Raw genomic sequence first — 22,801 nt, forward strand, 5'->3', positions numbered from 1 at the left:
CACTCCTGCCCACTCTCACAGGTGTCAGGGAGAGAGATCTGACCCAGACCATCCTAGTGGCTTGCCACAATTTCCATATTTTCTCAATAGTATTTTCTCAGATCTTACACAGCAAGAGTTTTATGAACCAGCTGCCCCACGTGAGCTACAATGGTTGGCCAGAGATTTGGCCCAAGCAGTCAGAGCAAGTGAGCAATGTTCCCCAAGTACTTGAAAGGTGTTGACATGCTGCCCCTCAGAGATGGGCCCTCTGCCTTCTCAGGAGCACCTTAGCTGCAGAATAGTCCTTTGCCTGATCATGTAGAACTGAAACATTTTTGGCTAGTACTACTGTCAGCTCAACAGCAACACAGACAGCAGTCATCACTTCATGTTCTGGGCTTTTTTTGGTTGTTGTTTGATTTTCTGAGAACTGGTATTTTGAATGTGGTTACTGTGAAACACTGAGTGTGTTTCAATATGCAAAGAAGCAATGGGACAGTCGCTGTCTGCTCTTTGTTCTTTCCACCCAGTTGCTCACCACACAAATAGTATGTTTTAAGGAATATCCTCGTTACATCCTTATCCATCTTACGTAATGATTAGCAGGAGCCTGGTCCCCTGCTAAAAGGCTTGTGTTGGATGCATAATATCAGCAAATTGTTTTGCTGAGGGTTTGAGATGACATGGTGAAGATTATCTGCAGATCAGTCCCAGGTGGAGAAGTGGCAGCTCCCACACAGCCACCAGTGAGAGTGAGCTCCTGATGATGGGTCAAGTGCTGGACTTCTGAGGCTTAAGCTGTCAGGTTACCTATTAAGCTAATTATTGTGTCAAAAGAAAAAACAGCTAGCACTTTGCAGCACCTGCCTGGGTGGAAACTGGAGAGAAGTGCACCTGTGAATGAAAATTGAGTGCTTATTCAAGACTTCAGAAGTATGTTTGTAAGTGCAAATGCAGACTGGAATTAAGGATTGGTGCTTTTTGCATTATTCATTTAGAAATTTCCTTATCACTAGTCAAGAAAGAAAGGGAAGCAGGCCTCACAGAAGAGTGTACCACCAAGTTGGTTGTATTGGGTGCATCCTACAAAGACTACCTGCAACCAGACAATTAAACAGACATTAAGTATCAGGCAGTGCTTTATTACACAAGCTATTTGTACAGAGATATACAGAGGTGCCTTTCTGTCAGAAGGGCAGCCAATTGCCAGTCATCAGCAGCAAGATCATTTCCTGCCAAACTGTGGCAATGGTGGTGGCACCTTGATATCTTGGCCTTTTTCTAGTTTCTTCTCACAGTCAACTAGGTAATTGACCCCATCGATGACAATCTGGACCAGTTCCACCTAAAGCAAGGAAAAAGAAAAAGGTAGTAAGAGCTTTAGATAATGCTGTTAATACAAAAAGGAAAAAAAATGGCTTGTTCTGCAACAATTATAGCTGGACCCAAGGAGCGTCATAGCACAGAGATCACATAACCTATGTGACACCAGAGACTTGTACATCTTCACAGACCTGGATCAGGATGCTGCATTCCCTTACAGATCACCATAAACTCCTGTCCTATCACAATAACTTGTCATCTGCCTTCGTCCAGGGAAAGATTACGCACCCACCCTGGCAGGCATGCTGGCTTTGCTGAGATGGTTCATCAAGCCCAGAACCACATTTCTGAAGGAAAGGCCACCATCCTAAATTCATACTGGCTCTACACCATCTACCGCTCCTTTGTTTCCAGCTGAGGTGCTCTTGATATACACTGGCAGAGATGGGATTAGTTTAAGGCCCAGAGCAGCACCAAAACTGGCAATTCTGTATGGCAGAGTGTAGTGATGTCTTTGTAATCTTTTCAAATTGCAGAAGAATACAAAGAGCTTCGCCCTCATCAGACCTTCTCCAGGCCCTAGGGCGTTGTTACTGTCATTGTAGCCAGACAACTATAGTACCAGTTTTTCTTAATTTTCAGAAGATGGTCCATTAACAACCTTTAACGACTGGTTTGTTGAAACTGAATGCAAAGACTAAATCCCATTGTCTCTTGATTGCGACAGTCACTGATTTTCGAGGGATTTGTTTTTGCTATGAAGCATGTCAGTGGCTTAGCAGTTTATTTTATTGTCTGTTATAGACCAGCTGTGTTGGGAAATCAGAGGTCTTAATTTGCAGCCTCCAGGAGAATAGGAATTTCATATTAAGTTTGCATTGACCAGTAACTGAAACAAAACAAAAATACAAACAATTTTATCTTGCACCTTTGGGAACATAATTCAATTCTGAAAACAAATTTACCACATAATGGAATTTATTTACTATAAACTGAAAAAAATATATCTTACAATAGAACATTTTTATCTTCTTGAGTTTGTCTTGTCTTATTTAGATTTCAGAATCTTCAAGGCAGGGATTCTATCGTATCTCCTGGCTTAGTTCTCTGAATGCTTGCTTTATGAGGCATCACTGATTTCAGTGGATGTCTTCATATATAGAAAAAATTACAGAGCATATACACTAGAATCCCTTAATGAATTATGCGGTGTAAACCTTTCATATTTTTTAGTGTTAATTTAGCATAAAGCACACACAGTGATGTTTCAGTTATTAATAAATATCTCTGCTGCATACTGTTTCTGCATATAATAATGCTCAATAGCTTTTTACTTTTGAATGTTTCAGTTTGGATCAACAGGAACTTAACTGCTTACATTAAACTAAAAAAAAAATGTAATTTTCAATGTTCTGTCCAAACACCCCTTGTTTGTGAGGACGCTTAAGGACATATGTAAATAAGAAAGTAAGGAAGACCTGACTTGGATCTGTCCCTGAGGCAGAAAATGCAAGGCAAGCAAGAAAGGAAACCAGCAGACTGAATGTGAGCTGATTTGATCCAAGCACAATACAAGTGCATTATCCCAGGACTGTATTTGTGTTACAAAAACTACCAAGCATCAGGCTGAATTCAGGTGTTGGGTTTCAACAAATTGCATCCAAGCTGCCAAAGACTGCCCAGTGCTGTGGTATTCTGGGAAAACACACCTTAACCACACTCATCTGGAAGATGACAGATATTTGACAGAAGATTTGAGCCTGTGTTTCCTATCTGCTGGAGGAGTGGTCAAATCGCTGGACTTACAGGGCCTTGACAGGTCACTTTTTCTATCAGTTTTTCTTGATGTGGCCAAGGGTAAACATAACTGAGAAGCTGTAGCTGTGTCACAGCACGTACGGCCTATGACTGGGAATAACATTTTGGGAGTGCTACTGGAAGGAGGCCATGATTCTGACACTGCCATTTCATGACCATCCTTCAGCAGAATTGCTCACAGGAGCTGTTCTGCTTTATAAATACGAAACTGGGATGGGGTCTCAGACCTGAGTCTTCCAGGAAAGCAGCCTCCCTTCCAAGACGTAGGGTCGTTTTCACTCTCTGGCTTCACAAATACACTTTCTAACTGAAATAGCTTCAAAAATGCATGAGATGAACTCATCTCATCATAGTCTACAGCACAATAGGGAACATTCAGAGCTGACAAGTCAATATTTTCCCTGATGGAAACCCATCTTTCTTGTGTCTTCTGCTCAATTTGACAGAGGACATGAGAAGATACCAACAATTTCTCCTTCTCTGTTATTTTGGAGTGAAAGGACTGACCTCATCCTGTTCTCACAGTGTGGAGAAAGTGCAAGACTATGAATACTAAAAGGAAGACAACACATTAATCCTGTCTTGCTTTCTGTACCAAATTGCCTTGGTGGGTTAGGACACAATCCTTAATTCTCTGCTTGACATTTTGCAGTAGGTCACATTTATGGTGACTTCTCATGGCATTTTTTTTTCTCATTACCATAACATGAATATTTGGCAAACACTTGATGTGCATGTATAATTTCTTGTTCTGTAAGCATCTTCATTGGATCTAGAAATGCAAACCGTCACAGTTCCATTGAGGTGACTCTAAGACCAGAGTGAACCCAGTTGAGAGGAAACTGACTTGTATAATTTCAGATCAGTGTAAGGAGCAAGGGATGGGAAAGGAAAAGATATCAGGTTACCTCTGATCGACCCATACGGTCCAGGTTGGAGATATCATACACATCTGCTACAGCTGCAGTATCCACCCCACCAGTGCCACGCTTTTGCAGCCTCAGATTCTCCAGGATTTTTGGAAACCTAGGATCCTAGCAGAAGAAACAGATTTGTGTTTACAGCCTTTTAAACTGTGCATTGTGCTGAATCCTTGTAATGCTCTTATACGTGACGTGTAGCATCTCCAGACATACAGGCAGAGACAGAGTTTTCTCAGTCCTTGAATTACAGCAGGCACATCCAACCCACAGCCTGCAGGCCACGTGTAGCCCAGCCCAGCTCAGCCCCTGCTGCAGCCTCTGCCCCACCAAGCATCTTGGCCTGGCCCTGGGCATGCACCCATCGCTCACAACAGCCACATGGCGGTGTGTGGGCTGAAACCAGGGCATGGGATGCAGTGCAGTGGTGGGTCAGTGATGGCACATAAATGTATGCACTTTGATACACGGGCTGAACACAGATCTCTGAGCAACGAAAAATATGCAGTGCTGCTTTGTGTTATGATAAAGGAACTTGAGAACAGACTTCAAGATTGCTAAAAAAAGTCATTAGTTTATGTTTGTGACTCCATTTTCAGTTGATAGAAATACATGACCTGCAAATTTTCTAATGGAATCTATAGAGTTGGAATCAAATATTCAACTCAGCAATCAGATCATGTTTCTATTGGTCTTCTGTAAGCCCTCCTAATCAGAGAGAAATAGCCCTTGCTTCACGATCATACCTTGTTCACCTCATTGCTTTTTGGCAGTATGTACATTTGTGAACAATTGCTTACATGGGTGAAGCACAGGAAAAATAAAATTCTGTCAAAAATCTCTGATGAACACCTTGAGACCTCACTAAGAATTGCCACCACTGCCATCAAACCGGGGTGATTTAGGTTCTCAAAAACCGGGTAACGTATCCCACTAGTTTTATGGTTTTGTTGTTCTCTTTTATTTCAGATGTTCTAATTAAAAAAAAGAAAAAAGAAAAAAAAAAAGAAAAAAAAAGTTTTGTTACTTATATATTAACTTTATTTTGCAAAGGCTGCTCTGAAAGTACTGCCTCCTGTTTTACGATGTTGGCCCACAGTATCAGAAGCAAATGGTGGCGGTGGGGCAGTAGGAACTGAACATTCCCACCCATATTCTGTTACATTTTGTTGCCTTGAGGCAGATGGCAGCATAGGGGCAGCCTGGCAAAATGGTGTATGGCATGGAAGTGTGTATATAGCAAGTGTGTGGAATTGTATTCCTTCATGCAGGAAAAATGGCACCCACTGACATTCCGTAATGCTTGCTGAATATTTCTGCAGACCAACCAGTGGATGTGACTACAGTGAGGCAGTGGATGGTGCTTCTCAACAGTGGCAACAGCAGCAGTACATCACCTCCACTGGTGCAGATTTTTACAAGAGTGACATGCAAGTTCTTGTTCTGGTGAAATTGCAGAGCTAATGGTGGAGACTGTGTTGAAAAAGAGTGTCCTGTAGCTGAGAATTTGCTCTATCAAATAGTGTTCTTGTGTTCTTTGCATCTGTTGTAGTTTCCATGGAAATAAATAGGAGGCATTGCTTTCAGAGCAACCCATATATATGCTGCCCAAGATGATTCTTCACTCAGTGCAGCCCAGGCAAGCTAAAAGGTTTGACACCCGTGGAATACAGCCTGTCTTGGCACTGTCTTCTGAGTACATTAATTTCCATAACAAATACCATAATTTGCAGAGTAAAAGTTTGCTTAATTAGTCATGCATTATCCTTGGGACCTTGTTATATATCATACTAACACGGAGTCTCTGTAACCTGTCACTTTGAATTTGTTTCTCTATAAATCATTTGTTCCTCAGAAAATCAGAGGAGCTGACCTATGTCACTAGCCTTTTAAATGACTTATGTACCTTGCTAAGCCTGGGCAGCTTGACATGGACTCCAGCACGTAAACCAGTTCCCAGGTTGGATGGACAGGTCAGAACGTACCCGAGGCGTTCATTCCACATGAATTCCCAGCCCCGTTCTTTAATTAATCTTTCAACCTATGAAGACAAAAAGAGAGAAAGTGAAAAGAAGGGGTTGCATATATGTCATGTTCTAAGATATTTCCCTATACCTGAGATTCTTCTCATCATGTGCATGTGCTGATGATGGACTCCACTAACACTAATGCACAAATACACGCCTGAATTCAGACTGGTCCATGCATGACGGGAACTTTTGCATACACCAGATGCCAATGTCTCCACTGAATAGTACAAGAATTTCCCCATTATTTTCTCACTATCATTAACTTGTAGATTCGTGGTCACTTCATCGTAAAGCTCCCTGACGTGATGGTTTTGTATAGCCTTAGCCCATTAAGTCATATGTTCACCCCAGAATTGTGGCTTTTGCAATGCATTTCTAACCTTGGGAAGATTGCAATTCACGAGCCTCAAAGCCTAAAACAAGGAGTGGAGTGAAAAACAAAGAGACAAACAAACAAACAAAATGGAGCTACAGGTGAGTTTTGCATCAGTTCCAGAGTGAGTCCTGAGTCTCGGGGGAGGATACTTGACTTACTTATGCCTAAATTTAATTATGTTCCTTCACAGTTCAGAAGTACATGTGCCAGGAGCATCAATGGGGAGAAATGATTGTTCTGTATAACACTATTACAGTTTTGGAGACAATTATGTCCTTTGGTGTTTCATGTACTCTGGCAACCCATGCCAGAAGGATGGAAAGGAGTAGCAGAGAAGAGTCTTCTGCCATGTCACCTGCCCCACTTCACCTTCTTTGCTACATTGCCTGTGGGACTAAGTATAATCTTCCAGTTAAAGAAATTTTTCTCTGTCTGACCAGTACATGGGACTACCTAGCATGGCCAGCTTGTAGCCATTCCCAAGTTGTTTGCACAGTGCTGTTCTAGCCTGTGTACCAATACATGAAGGCTGTTTTGTCTTTAGGAGTAGCCGACCATTTATTTTCTCTGCAGCTCAGCTATCAGTTTCCCTTTGTTCCCTTCTTTAACTGCACTAGTGTGTTTTGCTTTTGGGACTGATGTTACTTCAATTTGTTGCCCCTGGAAATGCCAGTTCAGTATGAACCACAGTAAACAGGGCTGACAACAGCCCAATAGCAACCAGGCAGGAAAAACAAACTCCAGTTCCTACCTCTTTTAAGCCACGGCAAAATCTTTCAAACACCCGTTTCATATTTCCACCCTTCTCCATGGAGATCACTCTGGTATGGTCCTCTTCATTAATCCAGACGAGAAATGTCTTGTCATTGTTATGCCTGGTTGAGAGGAAAAGTGTTGCTTTAAAGCATGAGACAAATGCAATTCTTACTACCCCAACCTTTATCACAGCCTTTCGGGACTGTGTGGAAGATAAATGCAGCAAAGTAACATTGCTCTGCAGGGTGAGGAAGACAAGAGGAGCATGTCTTCCAGCACAAGCACAGCTGGCGAACATCAAGAGGAGAATACTAGCCGTGCATCCACTGTCAGTGATGATGTTTTTTATTGATCTCTGTATACTGTGCAGGTAGGAAAGAAAACTGATGTTTACATGCTGCTGGGGGATGGGCTCCGTGCCTTTACTTAGCTGTGTTCTCTACTTCAAATCTCTGAGCTCACTTTACCACTTGGTTGCACTGTATGGCCGCATCCATCAAGTTATGTGGAGGACAGCATCTACATGTGGGCACTGCACTGGAGCTGCTGGGTCATCAGTCAAGCTATGAATCCTGAAGTTACCCACTTGTACTTTAAACATTTCATTGTAGCTAAGCATGTAAAGTGCCAGGTTAAAACAGAGGCAACTTTTATTGGCTTTCCTCCACTTTCTCTGTCTTACTCATAGTCTTCCTTGCAGCATGTAGGATATGTCTGGCACAATCAGACTCCTTTGTACAAATACTGGAATATTACCAAGTTTGAAACATATGAAATATGGAAGTTTAGTTCTCTAAGCATGATTTTCAGCTTGTCTGCCACTGTGAAGGCTTTTGCTGACACAGAACTGTGTAGGTGCAAACATCCTGTGCCCCGATATTAAGGTCACCTGAGACCTAGGAACCTCATTTTCTGTCATGTATGAATATTCAGAGTAGGCTTTTCCAGAGAGGCTGGCGTTGGCCTGACTCAGCTCCTCTATAATTAGTGACTTCCTCAAGCTGTGGAACCAACAGCATTAAAACTGAGTCTTTGCTGTTCCTGAGGCTGGTGGGAATACTCCCAGAACAAGGACAGTACCTCACCTTTTCTAAGCAAGATAAACTGCAGAATGTGCATGCATCTAGACAACAATTTCTTGCAGAAGAGTGGCTGATTTCGCAATTTCCACTGACACACTTTTCAATCTTACTATTTCTTTCCATTCTACCAAGTATTTCACATGTAAAACAAGCAAAGTTGTATTCAACTCAGGATCACTGGATAGTGTCTACATTGTTAGTACTTCTTCTGTTTGTAGAAACAGCAGATGGGGTGCCTCAAATTTATCATCTTGTTGGAGCAAACCTCCTTCTCAGATATAAATGGGGACCAGGGAACCAATCTGAAGTTCACTGAAACAAAAATCCTCCCAGATTTCAAACAGGTCATTAGTTTTCACGAGTGGTCAGGTTTCACAGTGCCTGCTCCCAAGCAGAAAGCAGCTTTAGTTTGTTTCAGTAATTCTGGATGTGTTGAACACAAGCCAGTGTTCCCCGTGTGGGGAACAAACTTCTTTTCTTCCCACATCAGAACTCAACATCTTTGAAAGTCTTGACCCTTCCTAGAGCAAGGAGATTGCCTAATTGTTCAAAATTAAAACATCTGGTAATCCATAGATGTATTCTAGGAGAGATGCAGATGCACTGTACTGCCATCTGCATTGTCTTCTAGGCAGTGTGCACTGATCTGGGGGCTATTATTTCATTATATCTGTAGAAAATATTCTGTTTGTGCAGAAAGCCTATCAGCTGCATTGTGAAAGAAGGAACAAACCCAGAAGAAAATGGGAAAATCACCTTCTGCGGTATCTCATCTTTGCCTAGATGATTTGGAGAGAAAGTGTTACTTTCAACTCAGGGAACTGATAAAACACCCTGTCTACTGGGACAGGGGGCAGGAATTGGTGATGAAATGTCCTGCAGCTGTATGGCCAATGGTTCCCAGCTGTCAGTATCACTGCTGACTTCTGTTATAGCTGCTTTCCTAACCTCAGCTCTACTGGTTTCATGGTGACTGTTAGGCCTTTTCCCAAATCAAATTTTTAACTAGAAATAGAAAAAAATTGGAGATAAAGGCCCAAAGAAGGAGCCATGCTTATGTGGCAGTGTTGTGCTGATATTATTAGAGAATATATGAAAACATTCTGTGAATATAAAGGTCTTATTCACTCTATTGTTCTTTCTTGGATATATATATATATATATATAAAAATTAAGCAAGACTTTTTTTTTTTTTAAAGCAACTGAATATGCTGTGAGTATCGGGACAGCATGGCTGCAGGGCTAAGACAAGCAAGGAGAACAGTAATACAATCTTTAAAACATGGCAGATGCCACAGACAACATACCAGATTCCTCTGGCATCCGGCCAGTCACGAGCCATCCCAGCGCATGTCAGCAAAGGGGACACCGGCTTGTCAAAGAGAAAGTGATCCTGGCCATGGAAATGGGGCCGTAGAGAAAGAAAGGGAGATAGAGAAAAGAAAACAAAATTCAAGTTTATTCAGGGAAGCAGTATAATGTTGTATCAATACATTTTAAACGAAGACAATCAGTGTACAAGTAAATGACATAGTATACCCTGTGAACCTGGTTCCTTCTTCTGGACGCTTAAAGCACATTACTTAGATGAATTTTCCTGAATCTTGCAGGCTCTTGATGGTATTGGCAATGTGAGGGTGTTTTCCAAAACACTTCTTGTAGGGGAAGGCAGTTAGCCCTTACAGACTGCAGAATATCCAGTGCTAGTTTTGACAAGAGGTAGCACTATGCTGGGCTCATCCTCTGGCATCACAGCCTTGTGCAGCTCCTCAGCAGTGATGCTGTTTCCAGCATTAATAAACTTAGCACTCAGTGTGCCACAGACTTGTCATATTTCAATTAATTTTTTTTTTTAACTGAGATTTCTCTTTGTTCCGAAGCAGGTAAGATTTCAATGTGTGTGCTGAAAAATTTTAGTTCTCAATTCCTCAAATGCTGCCTTGTCAAATATTGTATGTGGTTGTTGGTTTCTTTTTTTTTTCTTTTTTTTTTTTTTCCCTAGAGTTTAATTAAGATTAGTACTGAGGCTATCCAGAATAAATATGACACAGTAGACAAGCTAATAAAATTTACTTTCTTATCGCCCTTAGTGGAGAATTCCTGGCTTTCATCTCTGAATGCTCTGTGATAAGCACGGTGCAGACTGTACTCCAACCATGCAGGGGAAAATGATACAGAGTTCCACAGGGACAAGACGTTTATTTCTTCTACCTGCTCTATTCTGCACTTCTGTTTGAGAGAAAAAGCCATCCTTTTGCAAGTAAACAGCTGAGTGCCGTTACTTTCCCATACAAGTATATGGCCCAAATCTTCAATGCCTTCTGTGCTGAGTGCACTGATTTTGTCTCACAGAGATCAAATAGTGCCTGCTAAGCAGTTGACAGCAAGCTCTAAGATACACATTGGGGTTTTGAGGTCCTAAAGTACTGAAGGGAGAAGGCAGTGTTATGGGTAAAATATAGAACCTGGGGTTACAACGTTCAATGCCTTGATTTTTATAAATTTGCTCTACTGTAAAAGCTAGCAAAATAAGGCAAAATGCTGAATTGGTGAACCTATTCCACCTCCCCAGTAACTTAACCTTAAACTGCAAAGGAATTTGATTTTCCACAGCCCTGTTTTGATCTCTGCTTTCTGAAGAGCTCTCTCCAGCTGAAAAGGGCAATGGAGTAAAGTCCACACAGGTAACCAACATCTTGTCAATAAACGTATCACCAAGAACATTAAATAACAAACATTTCTGACCTCACATAAATTTATAACTCCTGGTTAATCCAGACTATGACACCTGATTGTAGTGTTATAAACAGTTATGCTACTTCATCAGCTGCCTTTGTGTTGATGTAATGAATGACTGTGTCATAAATATAGCTAACAGGGTACAGACATTCCTTTGGATATTTAAAATGCACCTGCAACATTTGTGTTGTTTTTTTGTTTTTTTGTTTTCATTTTTTTAAACAATCCTATAGGTTTTTGTGATTTTTAAAATCTCAACATGAATCCCTGTCAAGGGTTTTCAAGGTGATTGCTGTTTATGCCAGGTTAGCACGTGGAAGCTTTGACCACCTCAAAACACTTCTGCAGAACTGAACAATGACATACTGTGACAAAATCCATGGTGGAAATCTTTGTGTTTCCATCTGTGTGACAATGAAAATTGCTTTTGACACTTCAAGTTCATAAGCACATTTATAGGACTGGGAAAAGGCCATCAGGGTGCAGTTAGCTACTACCATTCCAGGGAAACTAAAAATCATGTAGTTTTGACAGGAAGAAATTATAGACAAAAGCCCCAACCCTGACGGTCTGGAATACAAATAATATGTAATGTTTTAATATGTAACATTTGTAGTTATAATGGTTATTAATATAGGAAATGTCAATCTTTGATCAAGAAAATAATCAAGGAAGAGTCCTGGATTTACTGCTTATTTGTCCAAAGAGGTGGCAACAGCAGCCACATATATTTGACAGAGCTTGATATCCACAATGTAACTCCATGTGCCTACACACGCAGTATATGCGTGTAGCCAAAACACAGACCCTGGATAATTTGCCATTATGTTAAAAATATTCCTAGGCCAATAACCACTGGATTAACACTGTGATTATCATCCTTAACTACACAGGAAGGCATGTACCCTACAGGAAGGTGAAGATAAAAATAAACAAGGGTAAGTGTAGACAGCGTCAGCTCTGGAGCTATACTTACATCAATAAGCTGCTGCTGATCTCTCTCGGACATGTTGGTCAGACTGTAGTACTTTCCAGAAAGGTCTCCTTTCAGCCCAGCGAGGGCAGTGACCACGACGTTTTCCACCTCTCTCCTCTCAGCCCTGCTGCAGGCAGGAGGAAGGCTCAGGCCACGGATGCTGCGGCCTGTGCGCACACGTGATGAGAGGACATAGCGCTCATCAAATTGGCCATGGGTGATCTGAAGGAAGAATGTGGGGTTTTATGATTGATGCATGGCGTTGTACTCCACTGTTAAAAGAAAAATTCCCACCTACAAAAAGAGGGACATCCTTCTGCTTGGGGATCTTGACCTAGGATGTGGCAAAGTAACCAGCTGGTCCTTCAGTTGGAAGCCCCACCATAGAGGGAAGCAGCAATACTATAATTATGAGAAGCAGCCCTGACCTTTTACTCCCTTATTTTATTTCAGTCCTACCTTGGATGCATCCAGGTCAGTGTGATGCTTCATTGTGCGCGGATCATAGCCGTTATGTCTTGCTTTAATGACAGGGTCAAAAATCTCAGCAAACACCTATGGAAGTCAGAAAAATCCATAGTGAGTCTGCAGCACTGCAGAAACAGTCAAAAGCATGAGCCTCAGCCACAGGAAAAGCACCTTGGCATAGACAAACAGAGAGCTTTGCAAATGCTGACAGGGGTAAATATGAAAAGGTCATTTTGACCTTAGACCTTTCTGACAGTGCTCTGTAGTGGTTGCTGATCTTCACAGTAAAATGAAGGTGTAATTGTAGATTACAAGCCTGCTTTGGCTACCACAGACAAGTGCGGAATGTGGTGACAACCAGAGTAGATCTCAGAATGTATTACCAACCAGGATACATAGAGTATCTTGGCAGCTTTCCTCCTGCTTTTAGGTCATGCAGGACCAATACCATGGTCCTTGTTAGAGTCACGTGTGTCAGCTGTGGCCACAACCAGACCTTCCTTCAGTCATGGGTCAGTAGCCACAGCAGCTTTTCAGGGCAGCCACCAGATCTAAAGGGGAAAACTGAACCGCAGGAGCTGATAACTCAGAATGTCAGACATCCCAATCCATCTTCCATTGGCCCAGCATTTGGGATGCTGTTAAGAGACTGTATGATAATAGGTGTGGTAGGCTGAAGGAAGCAGACAGCAGAGGTCAAGAAAAATAAGAATATTCTTCTTTTTTCCTATTCTTGCTACTACTTTAATGTTAAATAAACCTGTCCACCTTAATGCTATTTTCTTCTTTTGTCATGATCCAATAGCTGTAGCTTAAAGGTGTCTGGCAGTTCCCAGAAGACATTTTCATTTCATTTCTGCCTTAGGTGTTCCGCAGTACAATTTTCACATTACCTTCATCTTGTGTATCTCAGGGTAGCATAGTTTTGCCATAAACTAAGTTTAGTTGTAGGAAGAAGGGCAGCTGCTGGAGGCAGGTAGAATATTGCTCTAAAGCAGCTGTACTTAATTAGCTTTGACTGCAGCAGAGATGTTACCTGTAGCAATGCCTCATGTTTGTGCATTTTCTAATGTGGAAGAGTAGAGAATACACTGTCTTTATAAACATGGCCTGCCTCTCATGTACTCTCTGGAATATTATTTATCTTAGGAGCGCGTACTCTGCCAGGAAGCACTGTTCAACTAATGACCATAAAACAGCAACAAACACAATAATTTTATGAAAGCATTTTACCTCATAGGATTCTTCATCACCTGCAACCATGCCGACAGTTTTAATGAAAGGATGGCCAGGATTGTCCACCCCAGTCTGGATGCACTGGTCCAGGCTGTAGCCATTGGGAGTCAGCTTGTCCCTCAGCTTAGCATAAATGGCTGGGGTGAGACACTCAGCCATGCAGTTGTTGTGCTTGCGAAGATCTGGGTAGTCTGCGCTGAAGACAAATAACATCCCAAGCAATTAACACTGTAACTTTGAACAGTGATCTTTGCTAGTTCACAGAACTATTAAAGGGATAATGACATATGAAGTATACTGCATGATTTGAAAGTACGATTAGTTCTCTGTTTATACCCTGGACCAAATATTTAGGAGGGGAGGAACATTCAGGTCACTCAAAATGCCCCAAACTGTGCACAGATGAATAACTGCACATACAATTGCAGCTTTCTGCTACCTGGGGCAACCATGAAATAGATCTTGATGAGCTTTGGAAGTGTACTAAACACCATCAAGTCTCTGCTGAGACACTCCTAGTCAGAAATAAATGAGTTCTAATGTTGTTTTGTTAGGTAGGAAGGGAATTAAGTTGAAAAAGGGTTTGTAATTCTAAGACAAGGTACCCTCACATCTGTGTGGATATCAGTGGGACTGTCTGGTTGCTATCAGTGGGAAAGCTAACTTATCTGCTGTTTTTGTACTTGTATCATTACTGCTTATAGGCTGATTACCCACCATCAGCTGAGGCTGCCCAAGGCTTCTCCACTCTCACTGTGGAGAATTTCCTTCTAACATCTAATCCAAATCTCTCATCTTTCAGTTTAAAGCCATTACCCTTTGTCCTGTTACTCCCTGACACAGAGTCCCTCTCCAGCTTTGCACCCCTTTGGGGACTGGTAGGCCATAATGAGGTCTCTCAAAAACCTTTTCTTCTCCAAGCTGCACAACCTCAACTTTCTCAGACTCTCTTCACAGGAGAGGTGCTCCAGCCCTGTGATAATCCTCATAGCTCTCCTCTAGACTCATTCCAACAGGTCCATGTTCTTCTCAGGCTGTGGGCCCCAGAGCTGAACACAGTACTCCAGGTGGGATCTCACAAGGGCAGAGTAAAAGAAGAGAGTCACTGTTCACACCTCTTTTGATGCAGCCCAGGATGCGGTTTTCTTTGCAAGCACACAGTACTGGCTCGTATTGAGCTTTTCATCCTCCAGCAACCACAGGTTCTTCTCCTCTAGGCTGCCCTCAATCCATTCTTCACCCAGAACATTCATGTTTGGGATTGCCCCAGCACAGGTGCAGCACCTTTAACTTGGTCATGTTCAACTGCACAAGGTTTGCAAAAGCCCACCTCTCAAGATTGTCAATGTCTCTCCGGAAGGTACCTCTTCCTTCCAGCATTTTGACTGTATCACTCAGCTTGGTGTTCTCCACAAAATGGAGATATTATGCTTATAAAGGCATTTTTGCTCTCAAATCATATCCCACATACCTTGTAACATTTTGTATGATGTATAACCCTATTATTTCATTTAGAATTTATTTTAACTGATATCTTATCGACTACTTGAGAAAAAGAGACTGGCAGAGCCTGATCCCTATTGTTTTGCACAAACATCGCCAGCAAAGTCAACCTGTACACTAAGGTCTGTAGTTAGTTTCTAATCATCAGCCAACCGGTTTGCAACAGAATTAAGAATATTTCCAGTGCTGTAGTTACATGGGAAAATTTTTTGCTGCTTGAATGATGAAAGCATGTTCACAGTTCCTAATGGTAGAGTCAGCACAGTCAGTCAGTCCCACCAGTGCTACATAGCTGATGAGATAAAATAGGACTAATTTAGTGTTTTGCCAGAAATTTGAAGTATTTTGTAGGCTTATCACTGTTTGGCAGTATTTTTTTGAGTGTCGATACTATCACACACCCCTGCTTTCTTGTCTTGAGAGTCACTGTTGTTGTAAAACTGAGGTGACCACCAAAGGGGTGTCGTTTGTCAGGTTGTCAGTCCTCAGGCACACAGATGGGGTGGCTGCATGAGGGCTCTGCTGCTCTGATGAGGATCTTCCTCCTCCATGGAGCCCAATGTGATGCCTAGCCTATAGCGCCCACCTGGGAGGGAAGAGCTTCCGCTTCTCATGCACAGTAGCTTTCACATTTTGCTGGTTGAGGAGGTACCCAGTGGTGAGTACCCCTGTGCCTGCTGCTGCAAAAAGTGCAGCAGTCACACGGCCAGCCAGGAGACGACCAAAGGTGCCAGCCATCCCTCTTGGAAGACACGATCTCTGGAAGAGAAAGCAGCCCAGCATCAACTCAAAGCCCTCTCACAGTGTGCATGACAAATAAACCATCGATTTTAACAGTATCCCTGTAAAAGAAGCAATCTACTTTTATTGTAGGTTTGCACTGAAATAGTGTGTTCAGATAAATGTTTAGTGTTTACTGTGTTTCTCTAGCTATATAGCATTATTGAATCCTAGAGTTATCTAGGCTGGAAAGATACCTTTAGTAGAGTTGGAAATTGGTTGGTTTTTAGTTCTGTACTGAGCACACAATTCTAAACCAGTGTATTATTGTTGTTAGTTCTTTTTTTATTACTTAGGGCTATAATTAAATCCATTAGTTTGCTCCACAGCAACAACACATTATCTGGAGACATTTTCAGTGACCAGTGAGTATGGTGACATGCAGTATCGTCACATGTGATAGGATGTGACACTAATGAATTTCCTTACAGTTCTGTCACCAACAGAAACTCTGTGCCTTTTCTGCATTACCTTGGCCTGTTAAAGACTGTGCTTTTTCTATCATAAGACTAAAGTTGGAGTAGGCTATAAATCACCACAGGATGATCAATATGCTTGAAACGTGAAAACCCCGACTGGGTTTAATGGGAATAAAGGTCAACTCTTCACTATCTTTTCCAGTATAAGAGCACATTCCATCAAATAAGAGCAAAAACCAAAACAAAGGTGGGCAGCTCTGTACAACTGTGGTCATGGACTTAATGGAGCTCCTTGTGAAAGGACAATGTGGGTAAATGGTGTGCATGTCTTCAGCAATACTGGACAAGTACATGGAAGAGAAATGAACTGTGTGTGTGTAGCAGACAAAATGAAACAGGCTAACAAAACTCCTGGATCTGACAGCAGCTGGAAGCCATGGGGACATTGCAAATCGAGTGTTCCAAACTTTGATCCACTTTCCTCAACGAGCTACTGGGCTACGTACATTTCCCCCTGCTCTGAAACACGAGAATCATTTTTAACACTCAAAATGCTACAGAAGATATACAGAAGTACTCCAAACCTATTAGGCATCTATAACAGAAGCTTTCTGAACAGCAAATAAAGCTGGAGAAAACCATGTATAATGACTTCTTTAAGACACAGTATACAGTGAAGCACACTACAAATAGTAGCTTCTGACTCCCAGCCTCTCAAAAAATTGAGACTTCTCTTCCTTCAAGACAAAGAGACAGACTCTTTTACCTTTATACCATGTGTCCTGCACAAAGATCTAGAATAAGAACAAATGTAATGGTTACTTGAATCTGCAGTGATCCAGAGGCAGACAGCAGCACCAGTAAGATTATCCAGGCTTTAAAAACCTCTTGGGAATCCATGTGCCCAATTAGTTCATTATTCCCAACAATGTGTTCAGAGCTCAGCCATTAGTTTGGGATTAAGTTTGCTGTACAAGTGATATCTCAGTCTAGCAGAGAAACTGGAGTGTTCCAGAAGTCTGAAGAAGAGAATGCAGTTCTTTTTCTTCCCAGAACCAGAATGCAACTAGTTTTGCAAGTGACTGGGTTCCTGAGAAGCTGTATGTCCTGCTTAAGTCAATAACACAAATTCCAATTTGTGTTGCTGAAGGAAACATTTTCTTAAAAGGAGGCTCTGACAAGTCCTGTTTGGGAAATGGATGTGGAAGAGTTCCAAGAAGACACACTGCTGTTGTTTTGTCATGGCTTTATCACTGCAGTGGTTTGTATAATCTCTTCATATTTTTTTTCACATGCAGTTAAACACCTCACTTGGTTTTCTTTTTAGTGAGCACGGATTTCCAGCAGGCCACTCCCTTCGGGCTCTGTGGTGGAGCCCCTCTGACCTCTGTGAGTGGCTCTGCTCCATCAGCGCCTTCATTTTGGTGACAGCTGCAGGACAGGCTCTCACAGCTGTACCAGAAACAAAGTGGGATATGGTAGGACTGTAAATCAAAACCAAGTACTGGGTTTGTGGTGGATGGTGCTCGTCCCTTATTGCATATAAGCTTCTGCAACTCATGCTCTAGAAATACTTGCTTGTGACTAATTTGAGGAGAACTATTAGTGCTATACCTCAGTGTCTCAGAAACGATGTGTTTTCTTAACAATGGTATGTATTTGTAGTTCTGCTTCACAGATGCCGTCCCTACTGCATGGAATTGGCCTACAGTCAAAATGTTGCCCTGAAAACCCAAAGCTGTGCCCATGTCCCTTTGCAGACAGTGACACTATCCCTCCAGCAGCCCCAGGCACACATCAAGCGTGAGTCTTTTTGGTACCTTCTGAATATTGCATTACTTCAAGGGACCAATCTGATCCACACACCTCATTAAACTATAGGAATCACACATGGAGTGTATTTAGAAGGCCATGTAAACGTGTGTCTGTGCACTGTCCTTTGGACCATGTTGTCATCCATCAAGTGCACCTGTTCCCCAGGACACTCTTTCCTTGGTGGATGATGGAAAATACTCCCTCTCCCCAAGGCAGGCTCTGGTTTACCTTATAGAATCTTCTCTAAGAGCTCCTAAAGCCTCCAACGCTGGAGATGCCACAGCCTGCGTAGGAGAACTACCTAAAAAAAAAAAAGATCAGAGTGAGGTGGGATTTTTTCATTTTGAACAATCTGAACACCTGTTGGTACAACTTAAGCCCAGTGTGTGACCTCATAATGTTTTCTTCCCCAGACTGTAAGGAGCTGTCTGAAAGGGCTATGGCCATTTCAGCCCTCGGGAGGCTGCAGTGTGGCATTGCTGTTGCAGGGATGATGATGATTGCTGATGAATGTGAAGGGACTGCCAGAGCAAGAGAGCTGGAATTCTGTGTGGGAGAGAAGAACAGTACCTTCTGGGGTGCTCCAGAAAGAGGTCTACAGTCTTTTCTATCAAAACTCCTAATTCAGTTAACAGGATTTGCCATAAGGGAGGGCTGTTGTTCTGAATATAAATGCATATAATGCTGCAGCACCAACCAAACCCAGGCTGTGTGTAACATGAGCGATCCACATGTAATAGCAGTAGAAATAACAGCAATAATAGCAATAATAACTTGACTTACTCAAGAACCTGGTGGGTAACTTCAGCAGTCAACTCAAAGAGCTTTTAAACAATGAGGGAACACAGTGAGAAAGACTCCTCACTTGATAAGAAACAGGGGCATTTTGTCTTGTTTGGATTTTTTTTTCTCCCTTAGAAATAGCATGATTTCTAAATAATTTAGTTGGCAAGTCTGTCCCCTGGTAGAACTAAGCATTGTCCCAAGCTGCTGTGGTGCAGGAAGGAGGCACCAGTGTCAGGAGAAGGTCCACCAGACAGGAGGAGAAAACAGAAGAGCTCATCAGACTGATGTACAAATAAATGTAGCCCTTAACTTGTTTCTCACCTGCCTATGCTCATCTTCATTTCCTGTCACTGTCCTTTGCTATAAAATTTATCAGCTTCTCGTAGAGATTTCTCCTAATTATTTGTTTCATGTGTAGCTGCACAGTGACTAGTTCCCTTTTTATGTCCCTCATCACTGCTTTATCGTATTTTCACATTTAATCACTTGGGGATTGGTGCTCCCTGGTGTGGATCGGGCTCAGAGGAGCACAGGAACAATTTCTGATATGGATGCCAGCAGAGGATGAGACCCAGCATGAGGGTGGGCATCTGCAACAGCAGACACCAGATTAGCTGAAGTCACTGCACATCTACCCTTTTTTTACTATTAATTTTGCTTTCCCTATAAGCAGGAATGCTATCCAGGAACCAGAAGAGCTTGTATAATAATAAAGTAGAATAATAATCATAAGATTATTTTAAATTAGTTTCCAATAATCACTTAAGATTTCTACTTCCGTTTATAACTGCACCAGCACTGCAGAAAGTTTGGGTTCTTTCCATGCACCATAACCTACATGTGAACTTAGATTTTATTTTAGTAATCCACAGGACAGAATGAGGTGCATCTGAACAAGCTCCGGATTTTTCTTCTTCGGTTTCCAGACAAAGTCTAATTATTATGGCACTGCACACAGCAATTGTTGATGTACAGTACTTACTAATATTATTTTGTGTATTTCAAGGTGAGTTTTAGAATTTGTAACATGAGACTTCAGGTACATGTCACTCAGATAGTTCTCAGACAGTAACAATACTGGCTTTGCCTCATAGAGTCAGAGAATCATAGAATCAGCAAGGTTGGAAAAGACCACTAGGATCATCCAGTCCAACCATCAACACATCCCTACCATGCCCACCAACCATGTCCCTCAGTAGCCTCTTGAACACCTCCATGGACAGTGACTCCACCACCTCCCTGGGCATCCCGTTCCAATGCATCACCACTCTTTCTGGGTTGTTTTTCCTAATATCCAACCATGACAACATGTGGAGATGTCTTTTTTATCCCTCTAGGATTTCTCATGCCTTTGGCCCAAAGGCAGAGTACATAGACTCTGTCGTGGACAACCACAGATCCTTTGAAGCTTTGTTTCCAAGGTCACTGGGACTTGCTTGGGGAACGCAAAAACACTGTTCTTGAGAAGGGAACAAACACAGAGCAATTGGCTCAAATGTTCTTTCACCATATATTCCATGTAGCACATTAATCCCTACAGTGAACAGTTTTAATCAATTCTTACAAGCCTTCTTGCGAGCATAAGTGGTGATTGTGAGTGGAATTAATGCAATGTTGGCACAGAGTAAAAGGCATGAACCATGCAGCACATATCACTCCATGTCTCTGAACACAAGTTTTCTTCACAGCTGAGCACAATTGGTCCCATTTCCTGCACATCAGCACCACAGAGGGTAAACGAATTCGCACACAGTGTAGAATCAGAACAGAACTTGGCTGTGAGATGTAGCAGAAGTCACTGCAGCAGTGATGGTGATGGAGGGAAAACAGCCCAAAGGACTGCAAGTGTCATTTCAGGAGCTGAGACCATTGGTGACAAAAGAGTGAATGCTGGGGTGAAGAAATTTGGAGAGTGCCTATTACAAGGGCTTGAACCAGTTTCCATTCTTTGTCACAATGCACCTAGTCTAGTGCCTCTGCTAAAGGTGAGGGCCCTTTCCCAAAATAAGTATGGCTTTCACAGACCAGGTCCCTCGCCAATGTTAAAATATATTAATCACATCTGGCAGTTGGGTGGAAGCAGGCCATGCTACAGCTCCCGTTGTTGCTGCGACCGGAGGCTGCAGAGCATCCCTCATGTTGTGCTGATGGACAGCCGCACTGTGCCCAGCTCCCAGCAGGTCACCTTGCACACGGTCACCTTGTGACGTGCCCACAAGTGAAGTTGAGTCTTCCCCTTCTGGAAACTTCGGAGGAGTGTAAATTATGGAAGCAGCAGAAACTGCCTCGTTAACCTTAAAGGAATTTACAAACTTTACTACTATTTTAAATATAGACAAAGGAATGCTTTGCTATTAACCCTTTACTTTCTTGAACTTCTAAAGAGGAAGCATCTGCTCCATCTACTCCTGCACTGGTTATCCCTTGTTTCACAGCAGGTAGCACGTGTGCATGCGGCTAGGAAGGGAAGAAGGTGCAAAGGGTTACAGCAACAGTGACATTTCCAGAAATAGAACAAGATTAAATGTTTGGATGGGTCGTGGGTGGTATTACTTGCCACACCATGTGACCCCGAGCGACATTTCAGAGTAATGGCAGTCATAGCCAAAGTTCACACAGGTAACATATATGCGCCTCTCAAACTGCTAAGCTGTTGGGTCACGCTGACACGATGGTGAGCAGAAAGTTCACATGGTGGAGATGGGTATCGGTGGAGGTGGTCTTTTATTTCTGAGAGGTTATGCCTTTGAGTCATCCCTAGCTAAGGCCTGCAGATGCCAGGGGAAAGTTTGCTCTGCCCTTCTATGGAAGTTGCGGGCACCTTAGAAACTTCTGCAATAAATATCACAAGCGACTAAATGCAGGAGACACCATTTTTAGATGCCCAGAAAACAGCTGACGTTGCTCTTCATTTGCTGCCTCGCTCAACATGCTCGGAGTATGAGATACAAACTAAAACATATTAAATCTTTATCAGCAGTTATCAGAGGTGTTTTCCCCCAGTTTCCCATTGCCCCGGCCCTTCTGACCAAGAAGGGCTTAAGTTAGGATGTCTAGAGTGCAGAAACAGCGGCAGTGCAGCCATCTTCCTGACTGCACCTCATCACAGCACACAGCATCTCTACAGAAAATAACCTACAGTTCAGCCTCCTTCTGCTTATAATTCCACAGACCTGTGAGCGGGTATAAAAACCTAATCATCTGAGTGAAATTAAACAAAAAGCATGCCTAAATCAATTGCTGTGAGCAGAGGAGATACAGAAAAGCTGTGTCCCTTGCCAAGCAGGCAGCTTGTTGGCCCCAGCACATGCCGTAGTTTGCAGGAGGCCTCTCCTCAGGCCCCTCCTGGTGGGACTGGACTCAAAACCCCACCAGGGCCCAGGGATGTGCTGGGGCCCTTTTGAGCAGCCAGATGCTGCTGCACAACATAACCCCATTGCACAGAGCTGTATCCCGCCCACAAACCACTCCTAGAAATATCATGTTCCCTGCATTGTTGTTACACATCAGAGGAACTGATTTTGCCCTTATTTAAAACTGTCACTGAAGTGTTAGCCTCTGAAGCAGCTGCACAGTGGGCTGACACATCTCTTCCTGCACCAGAGAGCCATGTGGATTGATAAATTACGGTCGCTTCATGCTGCGTCCTGCCGTGCTTCCAACTGATGGAACAGCCCTACTGTCAGAAACAACTGCGAGAGAAGCGGTGCTGTTAGTGGGACTGACCTTGTAGCTGAAGGGAGAGGTCCTGCTGCCTGCAGCGAGCCCGGCGTGTGAGGGGAGCCACGCGCT

General features: G+C 42.7%; 1 protein-coding gene across 1 annotated transcript; it reads right to left on the reverse strand.

Moving 5' to 3' along the window:
- Nucleotides 1–1,103: 1,103 nt before the first annotated feature.
- Nucleotides 1,104–22,801, reverse strand: CKMT2 (creatine kinase, mitochondrial 2). The gene is made up of 11 exons (NM_001167744.2): nucleotides 22,736–22,801; nucleotides 18,452–18,524; nucleotides 15,796–15,968; nucleotides 13,704–13,902; nucleotides 12,462–12,557; nucleotides 12,003–12,224; nucleotides 9,595–9,680; nucleotides 7,201–7,324; nucleotides 5,950–6,084; nucleotides 4,032–4,157; nucleotides 1,104–1,327 (listed from the first exon to the last, which is right to left on the reverse strand). The coding sequence occupies exons 3-11, from the start codon at nucleotides 15,945–15,947 to the stop codon at nucleotides 1,208–1,210; spliced, it is 1,260 nt and encodes a 419-aa protein (NP_001161216.1). The 5' UTR covers nucleotides 15,948–15,968; nucleotides 18,452–18,524; nucleotides 22,736–22,801; the 3' UTR covers nucleotides 1,104–1,207.

Source organism: Gallus gallus, chromosome Z (genome assembly GCF_016699485.2).
Source record: "Gallus gallus isolate bGalGal1 chromosome Z, bGalGal1.mat.broiler.GRCg7b, whole genome shotgun sequence".
NCBI lineage: Eukaryota > Metazoa > Chordata > Aves > Galliformes > Phasianidae > Gallus > Gallus gallus.